We start from the raw sequence: 15,798 nt of genomic DNA, 5'->3' as shown, positions 1-15,798 counted from the left end.
AACCTCTTCATATAACACAAGAACTAGGGGATACCCAATAAAATTAATAGGCAGCAGGTTTTTAAAAACAGAAGGAAGTATTCCACACAATGAACAGTCAAGCTGTGGAACTCTTTGCCAGAGGATGTTGTGACAGCCAAGATGATAGGGTTAAAGAAAGAACTAGATATGGTCATTGAGGATAGGTCCATCAATGACTATTAGCCAGGATGGGCAGGAATGGTGTCTCTAGCCTTTTTGACAGAACCTGGGAATGGCTGACAGGACTGATGATTACCTGTTCTGTTCATTCCCATTGAAGCACCTGCCATTTGCTGCTATTGGAAGATAGGATAGTGGGCAAGATGGATCTTTGACCTGACCCAGTTTGGCCAGTCTTATATACTTTTCTCCTAGTCCCTGCAAGGTTTTCTCTGTGGTTTCACCACTGGTGGCTGGATTGTGGGGGCCCTGTCTGTAACATGCTGTGAGAGGTGGTGGGGGGAGGGAATGAGGGCCTAGGGCATATGAATCATCCTGAGAAATCAGACTAGATGTAGATAAATGAGTGTGAGATATCTGTGCTTGTGGTGAACTCTGTGACAGATTGGTTAGGTTGCAATGAGCTTGTGAGGTCAAGAGCAAATGGATGGGTGTTTATAATAAGGCATTCCTCCCTTTTCCTAAAAAGAAAAGGAGTACTTGTGGCACCTTAGAGACTAACCAATTTATTTGAGCATGAGCTTTCGTGAGCTACAGCTCACTTCATCGGATGCATACCGTGGAAACTGCAGAAGACATATACACACAGAGACCATGAAACAATACCTTCTCCCACCCCACTGTCCTGCTGGTAATAGCTTATCTAAAGTGATCATCAAGTTGGGCCATTTCCAGCACAAATCCAGGTTTTCTCACCCTCCCCCCCCCCCCCCCCCACACACACACAAACTCACTCTCCTGCTGGTAATAGCCCATCCAAAGTGACCACTCTCTTCACAATGTGTATGATAATCAAGGTGGGCCATTTCCTGCACAAATCCAGGTTCTCTCACTCCCTCACTCCCATACACACACAAACTCACTCTCCTGCTGGTAATAGCTTATCTAAAGTGATAATCAAGGTGGGCCATTTCCAGCACAAATCCAGGTTTTCTCACCCCCACATCCCCATACACACACAAACTCACTCTCCTGCTGGTAATAGGTTTTTGGAGGGGGGTGAGAGAACCTGGATTTGTGCAGGAAATGGCCCACCTTGATTATCATACACATTGTGAAGAGAGTGGTCACTTTGGATGGGCTATTACCAGCAGGAGAGTGAGTTTGTGGGGGGGGGGGGGGTGAGAAAACCTGGATTTGTGCTGGAAATGGCCCAACTTGATGATCACTTTAGATAAGCTATTACCAGCAGGACAGTGGGGTGGGAGAAGGTATTGTTTCATGGTCTCTGTGTGTATATAATGTCTTCTGCAGTTTCCACGGTATGCATCCGATGAAGTGAGCTGTAGCTCACGAAAGCTCATGCTCAAATAAATTGGTTAGTCTCTAAGATGCCACAAGTACTCCTTTTCTTTTTGCGAAGACAGACTAACACGGCTGTTACTCTGAAACCTCCCTTTTCCTGCCCTCCTCCTAGAAAAATCAGTGGTTATTTTTTCATAACAGCCATGTGAGGTAGATAAGTAAAGACGTGGAAAAGCTATTGGCTTGATCCTGCACTGTTGAAGTTGGAAGGGAATTTTGATGTTGATTTAACTTTGGAGCAGCATCAGAGCCTAAATACATAATGTGATAATAGTACACTTTTTCTGCTAAAAGAAAGAGTTGATTGCTGACTGGCTTTCATCATGCACACAGTCTTCAAATTTATTTTAGAATTTGTTACTGAACAGATTATTTCAGTGGATATTTATTGTGATTGATTATGATCTGTTTCACCTAACTGAAAATTCTTGTGTCTGAAGCGAACTTTTGTGTGAGAGTGAAGGACAAAAAGGAAAGTATAAAAAAACCCAGAAGATTATCAAATCTTGATAGTAAAAACAAGGATTTCAGTCTTCAGTTTAAACACTAAGACATGAAAGGCACTGCATTTGGTGAAATTTTGATATTGCTGTTAGAGGGTGTAAGAACCAGGGGTTACCTAGTGAAATTAATAGGCAGCAGGTTTAAAACAAAAGAAAGTACTACTTTACACAACACACAGTCAACCTGTGGAACTCATTGCTACAGGATACAGGCCAAAACTATAAATAGGTTAAAAAAGAATTAAATAAGTTCATGGAGGATAGGTCCATTAATGGCTATTAGCCAAGATGGCCAGGGACACAACCCCATGCTCTAGATGTCCTAAGCCTCTAGCTGCCAGAAGCTGGGAGTCAACAATGGGCTAGATCACTCAATAATTGCCCTGTTCTGTTCATTCCCTCTGAAGCATCTGGCAATTGTCACTGTTGGAAGAGAGGATACTGGCCTAGATGCACCATTAGTCCGACCCAGTATGGCCTTTCTTATGTTCTTACGTTTTATTATCTTTATCCTGAGGATCCTTCCTCATGTAGGGTCTGATCCAGCTTCAGCTGAAGTCAGTATTAAAACCTCCCTCTACTGCAGTAGTGTAGCATCAGATCTTTGCTTTCTGAGGCTCTGATCCTGCAAAGACTGATGCACATGCTTAACTTTATCCACTGTGGCTCATGCTTTGAGATCAGTGGGACTGTTCTGTGTAATGTTAACGACATGTGTAAGTCTTTACTGGATTGGGACCTAACTTTTTTCTTCCCATCAAACAAAGCTTACAGAAATTATACACTTTTCAGAATCAGTGCTGTCTTTACCTTTGTTGTCAGGAATTTTATTACACAGCAAGTTAAAGAGCTCTCAATCTCCCATCCCTCCAGCTGACCAGGAAAACAAAAGTCCAGATCTAGACATCTAACTTGAGTCTTCCGCCTGATCATGGAGAAGACTAATAATCAGTCATTGACCAACTCTATCACTATGTATGTATTTAAACCAGTATATAATAGTTGAAAAAATGCCCAATAGCAGCTCTTTTTTCACTACCAACGTTATTGTAAAAACTGTTTCAGTGAGATGAAAAAGACCACTGAACATGTGATAACAACAAGGACTTTTTTTTGTACCTATTACACAGGCTTAACTATGCTGTTGGGTTAAGGCATACAGTCATAGAACCCAAATCTGCAAACATTGCGTGTATGGTAGTCCAGAATGAATTTGTTGAACGCTGATGAGACACCACAGAAATTAAAGATGGAAAATATCTATAAAGTTATGCATTTGTTTCCGGTGATTTCTGGATTATATGGTTAATGTGTGATTTCTGTGTGTTCATAGGGACAATATTTTCAAACATTTTTGTGAACTAAAAATTCCTAAAGTGCAAAACAGAGAACAATTACAAATTGAACCTGAGTAATTCTGGTGCATTTTAAGATGCATTTTTGTTGAGCTGGTTCATATGAATTCAATAACCTAGCTTATATGATGCTTTGTTTTCCTGTCTAGCATTTGAGAGTATATTGTTGCTGGTCTCAGAATTCTGGTCTTTGATTTCAAAGGGTTTTAGAATAAATCAGTTTTGTCTTGTAATGGGGTCAGTCAGTTGGCTTCTCCAGTCAGCATTTACAATCATGTTATATTGGGTTTGTTGTAAGTTGTCTAACCAGTTTTTGAAAAGCACAATGTGAGAAATTTTATTTCCTTCTTCCTTGGGAGTGTTTGCTAACATGCCTGAAATACTCTTTCAGTGCTATCTATTGTTTGCCTTGACAACAAAAGATTCTAGTTTTTCCAGTTCTTTCATTTAGGGAAACTGCTGGTAAGAGCACCATCCTCAGTAAAACAGTGTTTCTGAACAGCTTAGTAGATGAAGTGTTTGCGCAGAGAAAAATAACCATGTTAAAATGCAGCTTACTTTTGTTTGGTTTTGGACTAATATTTATTGGAAAGCCAATTCATACAGCAGGTGAGCTTCAGTTTTAATATTCAGTGAGAAAGTTGCTGCAAATTATGCTCGTGCACATAAGTCATGATCCAGAACTCTTTATTCAAGCAAAATTCTTGTACGAGTCCCAGAGAAATGTATTGACTGCAGGATGAGGTCTGTAGATACATCTTTTTTTCTGTGTGACAAGTATGTAAGTATGGTATGTTCTTTTTCTGCTTCATTGGCCAGCTTGTATGACAAGCAGTCTTGCTTATTTTACCACCTGAACAGACTGGAATTCTGAGTGTAATGATCCTAGTCAGTTTAATAATGCACATTTATACCAATAGACAGGTTTATGTTCCTTGATTTCACTTAGTAGTAGTATGGTAGTGTATTATGGTAGTGCTTAGAAGCCAGGCCCCATTGTGTTAGGCTCTGTATAAAGTATTGGTTGTGACAGTTAGAATAACTAGCCCTCATCTGTGATGAACAATGGATAAAACATTTCAGGTCTTCTGTGATGTGAGGGAATTCTCCCTTAAAATAATTGTGTATTTTTGTTGGACTTCTCATTTTTTAATTTCTTATTAATTTTCATTTAGGATTCAACAAAATAATAGTGTGTGTGGACCATTACTTGTACAGCTGTATTTTTGTGACTCGATTACAGTAATTTTTTTGTACTTCCCTCCCCTTCTAGTATCAAGATATAAATTAATAGAACTTGTTTTAAAAATTAATTTGGTGATGTATTATATCTCTGATCATACAGCATTATGAAGATAATAGGATAAATGAGATATGCTTCCATTCCAATGCCATACTTTCACATAAAACAGACTGTGAGAAAATTCAATTCTATTGACAATGGTGATGCTCGTGAGTTAGGTGAGGGCAGGATTGTATTCAATATGTAGAAAATTAGCTTTGTTACTGGACATTTCAGTATTCAGTATTTTTACAGGTGTGGTATTAGCATAAAGTTATGACCCTGGATCTCTGGAGTTCTAAACCCTATTCTGACCCTGACTCAATGTCCTCTGTGGGTTCTGGAAAGATACTTAGTTCATCTGTGCCTCAGTTCTCTCATCTGTTAAAAGTGGATAAAAATACATACCTATCTCACATGGGGAAAAAAGGGGATTGTGCAGATTAGTTAATATTTATCAGTATTTTGAAGATGAAAAGCAACATACACAGTAAGTGCTAAGTACTAATATTTTAGAAGGCTATTTTTATAAGTGAGTTACAAAATCTAACTACTGAAACTATAAATCCTACCGGTGTTACAAACCCAAAACATGTTTCTTTGTGGAAGGAAACCGTATTATTTTAATTGGAGAGTCCTCCTTAATAATGTTGTACTGCACTCAACCCTTAGAAAGTCTTTGAGATTTTAGTAGGGAAGAAACCATCTACAGAAATTGTGCTGAAGAACCTTCCTCCTACTCTGTGAAGAGAACATTGTGGATTTTTTTGTGCCACTTTGGATTGCTTCCATGGAATTTTCTGTGCCATGAGTGATTTTGTCTTATATTTGAGATGAAATCCTTTTGGGTTGTTATCTGAGAGCACAGTTCAAGTGCGGAAAAACAGTTTGCTTTTATTAAAATTAATTTATAATTTACTCTCCATTAGCCCCACTGAAGTCAACAGGAGACTTTCTGTTGACTTCAGCAGGGATTAAACCAAACGCAGTGAGTAGACAACAAATGGGAAGGAAAGGTCATCAGGTAAAGTTCACCATTTGAACCTGGTGTTTACATCAATGTAAAGCTGCATTGCTGAGATCAGATTCTAATCAGACTTTTGATCTCCAGCTTCCTGGTTAACAGCTGTACCACTGAAGTACTCTAATTCTGAAATAAGCCAGAAGGTGTATTGGAGTAGGGTGTAGTGATGACTAACAGAAACAAACAAAATGGGACATGAAAGCTGTCATTGCTGGATTAGCTGGGTTGGGGGTGGGGGACAACATGAGGAAACAAAGTTGTAAAAGTAGTGAGAGGGAGAGTTATGCACGACCTTGAAGACAAAGACAAGAAGTCAAAATTTAATTCAGTGCAGAAAGAGAAACCTGTGGAGAGATTTCAAAGGGAAAGTGGGGTTGATGTGGTTAGATTAGTTGGGTAGAAAGATAATTTTAGCTGCAGTCATTTTAGATTGATGTTTTTTAAGTCCAAAATAAAAACACTGAGATGATACAGTTTTTTTCATTTTATTTCTAAAATTGTCACCACATATTTATTATATTAAAGAGATTATGATATAGGCTTTTCTGAGCATATGGCATGTTGAAGTCTGCAGTTAATGAGTGTTTGAAAAAATAAAAAGATGCACATGCAAAGTTCTTATCTTCTCCAGTTACTGTATTCTTCTTGCTCTCTGGATGGTCTGAGACCTCTTAAATTTAACTGTCTGTGAAAATAGATAAATCCCCAATCCTGCAAAGATTTGCTTATGTGCTTAGCTTTATGCATGTGAGTAGTCTCTTTAAATTCAAGGCAATTTACATGCATAATAAAATACCTGAAGTTTTCCAGATTGTGGCCTAAATTGAAAGCTACCTGTTGCTCCTTATTTTGCTTTTTTTCCCAATGGATGTTTAATAGCTAGGAAGCCACTGAAATAAAGGACAACCTTATTAATTTACACTTTGCTAATTCATACCCATAATTTGCAAACCAAATTTTCTTAGTGAAGGTTTAGTAGCAAAGAGCTGTAGTCTCATATCATCATAATGTTTATGAAATATACTATAGAATAAATAATAAAATAATAATTCTTCTTAGCGTTTATATAATGCTCTTCATCTGTATATTTCCACATGGTTCTATGAAATATACTAAAATATTAAAACTGAACTACACATGTCAAATAAACAATGTATATTTTGTGATATGTTAACCTTTTACTTTGTTTTGTTTACTAATTCTCCAAATTTGTTAATTCACAATGGTTCTTCAAGTTGGAGTTGAGTGAGTTTCTATTCTACTTCCATGTTACAATTAGACTCCGGATACTAAAATGGTGGGGGTCAGAGGGAACGATTATTTAAAAATAATTGTTTACTACTTTCCCACATTTTTCTCCTATCTTTCCACTATCAAATTATTTTCAGTAGTAATGTTTTACACCTGTGTGGTGCCATTCTTGCCAGATTTTACCAAACAACTTTAGAAATTATATGTACTCAGTAACACTGCATTGCTACTACTTCTTGGGTGGAGTGTGGCAGCCATGTGTGGTAGCATGATTTGTACCCCAGAGGCATAAGGAGAGTACTATAAAATATGGATTTTATCTATGGATTTAATTTTATGTATGCCTATGTCCAGGCATAATTTTCTGCCTAGATCTAAGAAATAAAATAATCTCTGGTAGAGTTAACACAGATTGTTTGTTTATATGTAAGCAGGAGTTCATGATAGATGCGCTAAAATGATTCTCAAGTTAAAAACCACTAGCTCGTTAGCCACTGATACCAGATAGTGAAAAAAGGAGGTCACTTTAATGCTGTGTATATTTTAAATACTCTTTGAAATAGTAAAGTTTAAAAAAAGGCTTTACGTGAGTGATAACCAAATGTACTTTTAGATGAAATAAGAAAAATGATTAATAAAATGGTCAGTCTGTTAAGAAAAAGCATATCACCAGCATTCATATTCAGATGGTGCAACCTGATATATGATTGAGATGTTGAAACCTCAAATGTAAGTGTTAAAGCATACTCAACCAAGAAGTGTCATTAAGGATTGGCTGCATGACCAGAGTTGCTAGCCAATTGAGTAACCACAGGGACCTGTTAATAGCTAAAAAAGCAATACACAAATTCAGCTTAGAAACCGGAAAAAGTCAACAGAGTTGCAAAAAGTAAAGATACATCTGGCATTCATGTCCTGCTATTGGAATTCTCAAACAGGGGGTCATGAGGTTATTACATGCGAGTTGTGAGCTGTCAGACTCCACCCCCAAATCCTGCTTTGCCTCCAGCATTTATAATATTGTTAAATATATAAAAAAGTGTTTTTAATTTCTAAGTGTGGTTACACTCGGGGGCTTGCTTTGAGGAAGGGATCACCAATACAAAAGTTTGAGAACCACTGACTGAGCTATTTCATAAACTGTCTTGTGTTTTGATACTGTACCAAATGAAAAGAAAAAGGCAAGTCATTTATTATAGGTGGCACAAGTAGTGATTTCTATAGTTGTTTGTTTCTATTGTAAGACCCTGTTTTCACTTGCATATAACTTTGCCAAACTTAAACCGTTTGGACTGACATTTTCCATGCCATTTCCGTGAAGGAGGCCAGGGTGAAATGGATTGTGTTTCCAAGGTTAAAAAATTCTTCCATTTCTCTGAGAAGCTCTAGAGCCTCCATGCATTGGAGCAGGGACTTGACATTTGGCAGAGGGTTTTGTTCGTATCAGGGATGTGCCCTTGCCATTCTTGTGAAACTCTTCCCAAATTTGGCCAAATTATAAGTCTCTGAAAAATCTGATTTCACATGCTAGAGTTGGGCAGATAAATTCTGTGAAGATTCAGTCTGCTCTGAGCATGTTCCATCCCTTCACAGCTCATGTGTGTTGATTGGACTACCCATGCACCATACCCTGAAATTGTCCCTCCTGGCTACAGTGGCTGCTGTGGCACCATGCCCAGGAACTGAGCAGGGGCACTGTCTTGTGTGCTCTCAATGTCGCCTTATTGCCATGCCCAGGCAGCAAGGTGAAGGAAGAGCCATGTGTGTGATGCAGATAGGTAAGGAACAGGGTGGGGGAAGAGATGTATATTAGTGGGAATGTGGCAGGACTTTGGGTAGGGAGGGAGAATAGAAGCAGGAGCAAAGGGGAGCCAAAAACCAGGAAGGGATATAGAAAGAGGGGAAGTATGGGGGAGGAAGGGAAGGAACTATGGATAGAGACGGGCAGGAGTCAGACCCGAGGGATGGACACAAGCTAAGGGGATATCAGCAAGGGAGAGGACAGGGCAGGAGCTGGGGAGTTGGGGATAGGAGAAAAAAGGGGCAGGGAGCCATGGTGAGCTGAGGAGATGGGGCAGAGGGATCTGTAACTACCCAACACACTTCCCTGTAGAACTTCAAATTGAATCCATTATTGCTGAGTCTCAGCATTTCTTTGCTGTCTAGCAAATCACTGTGAAACAGACTGGCAAAGTGTGTGTCTCCAGCCACCCTAGTGGTTGGTCCACATAGACGATAACTGCCTTCTACTTCTACCGATTACTCTGTTAGCTTAAGTTGTAGATAACTTTGCTGTGGATCTAAAGACACCAACCCGGCAGATGTCCCTGTTGGGGTGAGTGCAGTTCTACATGATGAAATTTCTATTTTTATTTAGTTTTTAAGTTTCCTGCAAACATAGGAAGTTACAGAAGAGAAAACAAAAAAATCACACCACCCTACATTAAAGGAACATTATTAAGGTTGCAAAATCAAGCACTCAAAAGTTAGAAAATGCCAAAATTAATGTCACCTGTACAACCTTAATTTGTTCCCTTTTTGTAGGCGTTATGATCCAGTTTTTAATTACATGATCACATATTATTTTTTCCACAAGATTCCAGCCTTATTCAGTGAATGGGTGGTTATCTAGGTTTTTTTTTAATCCTGGTCATTTAATGTGTGGCACCATATATTATTTACTGCACACCATCCAAACCCTGTACTGAGCACAGAATTATGAATTTCCTCATGGGCTCTTCTGTGGTGTTATCATTGTAATATTTTAAATCTTTTCAAACATTAATGAATTTATTTTTGTATCACCCCTACGAAATGAGGTGGTATTTTACACATGGGGGAACTGTTGCAGAGAGATTAAAGCCAAAATTGTCTAAAGTGTCAACAAATTTGACTAATTTGAGGACTTAATTTTTCAGAGTATTTAGCATGTTATAGCACTTTATTATGTTCAGAGCAGAGTTCTTATGGTATGTCTGCACTGCCATTAAAAAACCATGGGTGGCCTGTGTCAGCTGACTCAGGCTTGCAGGGGTCTGGTTAAGGGGCTTTTTAATTACAATGTAGACGTTCGGGCTTGGGCTGGAGCTTAGGCTCTGGGACCTGAGCCTGAATGTCTAAACCACAGTTAAACAGCCCCTTAGCCGGAGCCCCACAAGCCCAAGTCTGCTGACATGGGCCAGCTGGGTGTTTTTAATTGTAGTGTAGACATATCCTTATTGACTCCAGATGCAGTTGTGGGCACTCAGCACTTCTGCAAATCAGACCCTAAGAGTCTCAAGGTGGATACCCAGAAAATGAGGAACACATTGGCCACCTGTGAAAATTTTGATTTACGTGACTTGCCCAGCATAACATAGGAATTCTGGCCAAGACAGGGATAGAATCCAGTTTACTATGGCATTCAACTGCCTTAACTATGAGACCATCCTTTCTCTTCCTGCACTTAGTTGCCGCTGATTAAACTGGTTTTCAGTGATGAGCATTGTGAACATACAGAATTTGTGAATTATTTACTCTTTCTATTTCTTTAGAGATTTTAAATTTTATTTTTAGGTGCATCCTCTCATCAGACATCTAGACTTTCAACATTTGAAATAATTACCCCGCGAAGTTTAACAGGCAGGGAGAGACGCCACACATATTTACATGAGGTTTGTTTCTCTATCCAAACTTTTTTTTATGAATTATTTGTTACTGTTAATATTGCACTACAATATATATAAAAGAATACACCCTACTATGTAGAATAGTCAGTAATCTCTTCTATACCTTTCAGCGGGTTGCACGTTTGTGAGTGAATTATTTAGCTCTCAGAATTGGCTTCAAAACAGGCAAGAGATGGTCTTCTCTGTCCACATCACACAAACCTCTAGTTCAGTTCATAATGATTGCTACATTTGTTGGCAATCTTAGCAGAGACAAAAATCTGAGTGAACATGGGAAAACTGTCAGGTGTTTCCTCTGGGTCCAGTTAGAAAGTGTAGGGAAATTTGAACTGACATTGTCCATGCTGTGCTTGTTCTTTGGCTAAACAGAGGACTTCGGTCATCCTAGTACCTTTCACCATAAATAAGGGCCCAGTCATACTTGCATTGCACAAATTGTTCAATTTAATTCTGTGGGGCTAATTGAGTGAGTAAGGAGTGATAAATTCCCTAGGAGAGAAAAAATATTAATGGATGTTTGAGATAATTTTTGCCTCCAGGTTAGAGTATGGTTGCCAGGGAAATACTGTATATTTTACTGCCTCTGGCAGCTCTAAATATGCTTGGTTGCCCAAGAATAGCTGGAGTGCAGCTCCATACTTGCTCTAATGTACATCCCACGGGAGGTGGCAGACACCAGTTATGCTGGCTCTTCACTGTTCAGAAAACAGAATTTGGCTGGTTTTTGGCCCAGCTTTAATTTTTCCATTATTTCACCCTGATGAATTAGTAAGGGGCATCTGTTCTGGAGAGTATAGAACCCTAGACTGCTAGTCTGGATTTACCACTGCTCATGGTTATTTTCTGCTCTCCTATTAACATACGTTTATATTGTCACATTTCCATAAAAGTCTCTATTAGCAGATTTCAGCATGGTAGCCATGTTAGTCTGTTTCAGCAAAAACAACGAGGAGTCCTTGTGGCACCTTAGAGGCTAACAAATTTATTTGGGCATAAGCTTTCGTGGGCTAAAACCCACTTCATCAGACGCATGGAGTGGAAAAAAACAGTAGGCAGGTATATATACACTGTACATGAAAAGATGGGAGTTGTGTTACCAAGTGGGGGGGTGGGGTCAGTGCTAATGAGACAATTCAATTAAAGTGGAAGTGGGCTATTGTTAACAGTAGAATACCAAGGGAGGAAAAATCACTTTTGTAGTGGTAATGAGGCCAATGTAATCAGGGTGGCCTATTTCAAACAATTGACAAGAAGGTGTGAGTAACAGTAGGGGGAAATTAGTTTTTATAGTGACCCATCCACTCCCAATCTTCGTTCAGACCTAATTAATGGTGTTCAATTTGCAAAATAATTCCAGTTCTTCAGTTTCTCATTGAAGTCTGTTTTTGAAGTTTTTGGTTGAAGAATTGCCACTTTTAAGTCTGTAATTGAGTGTCTAGGGAGATTGAAGTGTTCTCCGACTGGTTTTTGAATGTTATAATTCTTGACGTCTTATTTGTGTCCATTTATTCTTTTGCGTAGAGGCTGTGCAGTTTGGCCAGTGTACATGGCAGAGGGGCATTGCTGGCTCATGATGGCATATATCACACTGGTAGATGTACAGGTGAACAAGCCCCTGATGGTGTGGCTGATGTGGTTAGGTCCTATGACGGTGTCCCTTAATAGATATGCGGACAGAGTTGGCAACGGGGGTTTGTTACAGGGCTAGGTTTCCCCATACTAATTTCCCCCTACTGTTACTCACACCTTCTTGTCAATTGTTTGAAATGGGCACCCTGTTTACGTTGGCCTTATTACCACTACAAAAGTGATTTTTCCTCCCTTGGTATTCTACTGTTGAAAATAACCCACTTCCACTTTAACTGAATTGTCTCGTTAGCACTGATCCACCACTTAGTAAGGCAACTCCCATCTTTTCATATACTGTGTATATATACCTGCCTACTGTTTTTTTCCACTCCATGCATCTGATGAAGTGGGTTTTAGCCCACAAAAGCTTATGCCTAAATAAATTGTTAGTCTCTAAGATGCTACAAGTACTCCTCGTTTCTATTAGCAGAGTATTTTAATCCTTCTACTGGTTGTTTGTTTTCTCTTGTGTCTTCTCCATGACGTTCTCCTAGCTGCATGGAATGTAAAATGTCAATAAAAAGATAAAGAGTGTAATATCTTTTATTGAACCAACTTAGAGTGTCCTTTTACATTTCCCATACCCGAAGAACAGCTCTTTGTAAGCTCATCTCTCTCACCAACAGAAGATGATCCAGTAAAAGATATTACTTCGTCCACCTTTTCTCTGTAATATCTTGGAACCGACATGACTACAACGCCTCTCCATATAATAAAAAATATTGCAGGGAATGCCTCCATCACTGTGGAATATACAAAGCATGAGGTTTTAAGAATATCTCTCTTTGTAAATTTGTTATATACCTAAAATGTTGAACAGAAGTAGTAGTAGTGCCTTTTTTGGTTAGAGAAAATATGAATTTATGATCAGGTAGGGAACTGCGTAACCAAGGGATATTTTTTGTTTTGTTTTCAGGACCATTCAGATGATCGCTCTTATTCGATTCAAACTGCAAATGGAACATATATCCTAAAACTAAAGAAAAATACGTAGGTTATACAGTATTCTAAGACGCATTTCAATTTTGGATTTTACTTAATAGAGACCACTATTTTTGTATTGAAGATTGTTTGGAATAAGCAGTCTAAAATGGTAGTATGTTATGAAAGTGAGGTGGTAATAAATAGTGTATAAAGGAGCTGGCTTGAAAACAGATAAAATAAAATGTGAAAATGTTATTGTAGTACATTTTTTTAAAAATTCTGATGAAATTTTCACTTAGCTCCATTGTATATAAGAAACAATGTGCCAAAAAGCATACTATTAATAGAGATTTATTACAGAAGAAAAAGTTCTCACTGAAAAATAAATCAGTGCAAAATTAGATTTCTGCTACCTATTTTTGTTAATTATTGTAGAGGAATTTGTCTAATTTTGTTGTTATCAATCCCCAAAAGTTTATAGGCCAGCCACTTTTCCAATAACTGAAAGAATGAATCAAGTTAAAAAAACAATACAGTTATGGATTTTTTTGGTAACAAAAATTTTAAAAGTAAATTATTCTCAAAATGATGCAGCTGATTTTTTAAAAAAACCATCCTATTTTACACTCTATGTCCTTCTACCGTATTTAATAGTAAAGTTATCATGGAAGTGTTACCCTCAAAATGTATTGCTGAATACGATACTTGATGTATATTTTGTCATAGACACTTAAAACAGCAGCAGTTTATTTTTGTTTTCAGAAATCTTGTTAGTGAAGATTTTGTACTATATACATACAGCAAAAATGGGAAATTGGAGGCTACCCATTCAAATATGAAGGTACTGTGCTTATTAAAGTTCAATTTTTGTGTCAGACTGTGTCTTTAGCACAGGGGAACTAAGCTTTGTGACACCAAAGGCTGTCCACAAGGTTGCATATACATTTAAATACATTTTTAAACAAAAATACTTATACACAACCATTAATTCTGGTTGTGTTTATATCTTCCCTGATATAGGAGTGACAATTGCTTGAGTTCACAACAATGAATAAGGCACTCAAAGATCAACTAGAGAATAATAGAAGGTTGCGTTGGATCAAGTTTTAGGCCTTCTTGAGCACTCCTGCTTTAACGTGTGGTATTTTTATGTCATTGTTACCAATGGGCATAAAATATAAGGCTGCCATGCTATAATCTTAACTCTAAGTATGTTTAACCTGTTGCTATTTATGATGACATGGTGTCTGCAATAACTCCTGTTTTCAGAAATATGTGAATGTATAAGAAGGATGCTCTGGAAGCTTACATAAAGACTGAAATTAGGTTAGTTGATTATATAGCCATTGTGTAACACACATTTTTGGATCAAGATGCAAAGTTGCCCAGTTTTGAGGCCCTGATTCAGGAAAATGCTTAAGCACATGCCAATGTTTATTCCTGTTCGGGAAGGCATCTAAATATGTACTCAACTTTAATCATGAGACTTCAGTAGAACTTAAGTATGTGCTTAAACGTGCATCCTGAACAATTCAGGCTTTAAAAGCAGGATTTACCTGCCAAAGAACAGGATGGACAAAATAGATCCATGTGGTTTGTCAGACATTGAGAATGGGTTAAATTGGGCATTTTCCCTCCCTTGTCAAGGAGGGGAAATTTTTTTTACCAATTATTTTACCAATATTTTTACCAATGAAGGGCCAAAATCTGCTGTGCTTACTCACAGTGAGTAGCGTTTTACTCCAAGAGTAATCCAATGGAAGAAAATTGAGACAACTTGTAGAGTTCTGAGTAAAGCTGGCAAAATCTGGCCCTAATAAATAAACTATTGGGCAAATGAGTAGTCTGGGTCTTTCACTTGAATGAAAAAAATACTGTTATGTAATTAATTATGTGGTTTCATTGTGTTTCAGACACACTGTTACTATGGTGGAGTTGTTGAAGGAGTTGCTGATTCTATGCTTGCTCTTAGTACATGTGATGGTCTTAGGTATTACTTTTTGCTTTTCACTTTTCAATGTATCATTGACTGATATACCAAGAAAATATATTGTTGTTCAGAATCTCCATTTTTTATTACATAAGAACGAATGAATCCGGGAGTGGCCACAGTTCAACCTATACAATTTTGTAATGCTGCTTTTCAGGGACAAGGGTATGGATTTTCAAAATGCTGAGCATTAATATAATTTCCTTCCCGTTGAATTCAGTGGTGAATGGTAGTAGAGTTCGGTTAACACTGAGTGCTTTTGAAAATTCCACCTAGATGTCCCAATATGCAATACTACATCTTGTGTTAAGCAGCCTGGTGGATGTAGATGGAGCACAGCATGTGATGTTGGAACATGTAACCCCCCATAGGGCTGCATCTCCCTATTGACTGCAACCTGCTCCAGCATGCAAACAAGAGATATACAAATTCCTAGTGCAGCCCTCACCAGGGCAAAGTTTGAGTAACCTGAAGTTAATCTGTTACTAAAGATAAAATTTTCACAAAACAAAAGCATTGTTTACTTAGATTGTAAATTTTTTGGGGGGTGGGGACTGTTTTTCATTATATAGGGCATGGGGCCAACCACAGAGATGCCCTGGTTGGAGTCCTGTGCGCTACCACAGTGTAAACAATAAATTAAATAACTGCTCTGCATCACTATTT

General features: G+C 38.1%; 1 protein-coding gene across 4 annotated transcripts in view; it reads left to right on the top strand.

Moving 5' to 3' along the window:
- Positions 1–15,798, top strand: part of LOC125640433 (disintegrin and metalloproteinase domain-containing protein 9) — a 42,666-nt gene that overhangs the window by 1,794 nt on the left and 25,074 nt on the right. For 3 of the 4 annotated variants that reach the window (XM_048858941.2, XM_075131036.1, XM_075131037.1), the window contains exons 1-5: positions 3,735–3,973; positions 10,477–10,574; positions 13,135–13,208; positions 13,905–13,983; positions 15,056–15,132. In XM_048858941.2, the coding sequence (XP_048714898.1) occupies positions 3,904–3,973; positions 10,477–10,574; positions 13,135–13,208; positions 13,905–13,983; positions 15,056–15,132 (398 nt within the window). In that variant the 5' untranslated portion in view covers positions 3,735–3,903. Of the gene's footprint in view, positions 1–3,734; positions 3,974–10,476; positions 10,575–13,134; positions 13,209–13,904; positions 13,984–15,055; positions 15,133–15,798 lie in introns of those variants that run through there. The other variant, XM_075131035.1, reaches the window with a different exon arrangement.

This window comes from Caretta caretta, chromosome 7 (genome assembly GCF_965140235.1).
Source record: "Caretta caretta isolate rCarCar2 chromosome 7, rCarCar1.hap1, whole genome shotgun sequence".
NCBI lineage: Eukaryota > Metazoa > Chordata > Testudines > Cheloniidae > Caretta > Caretta caretta.
Note: the sequence above shows the minus strand (reverse complement) of the source record. Positions and strands in the feature narration are given on the sequence as shown.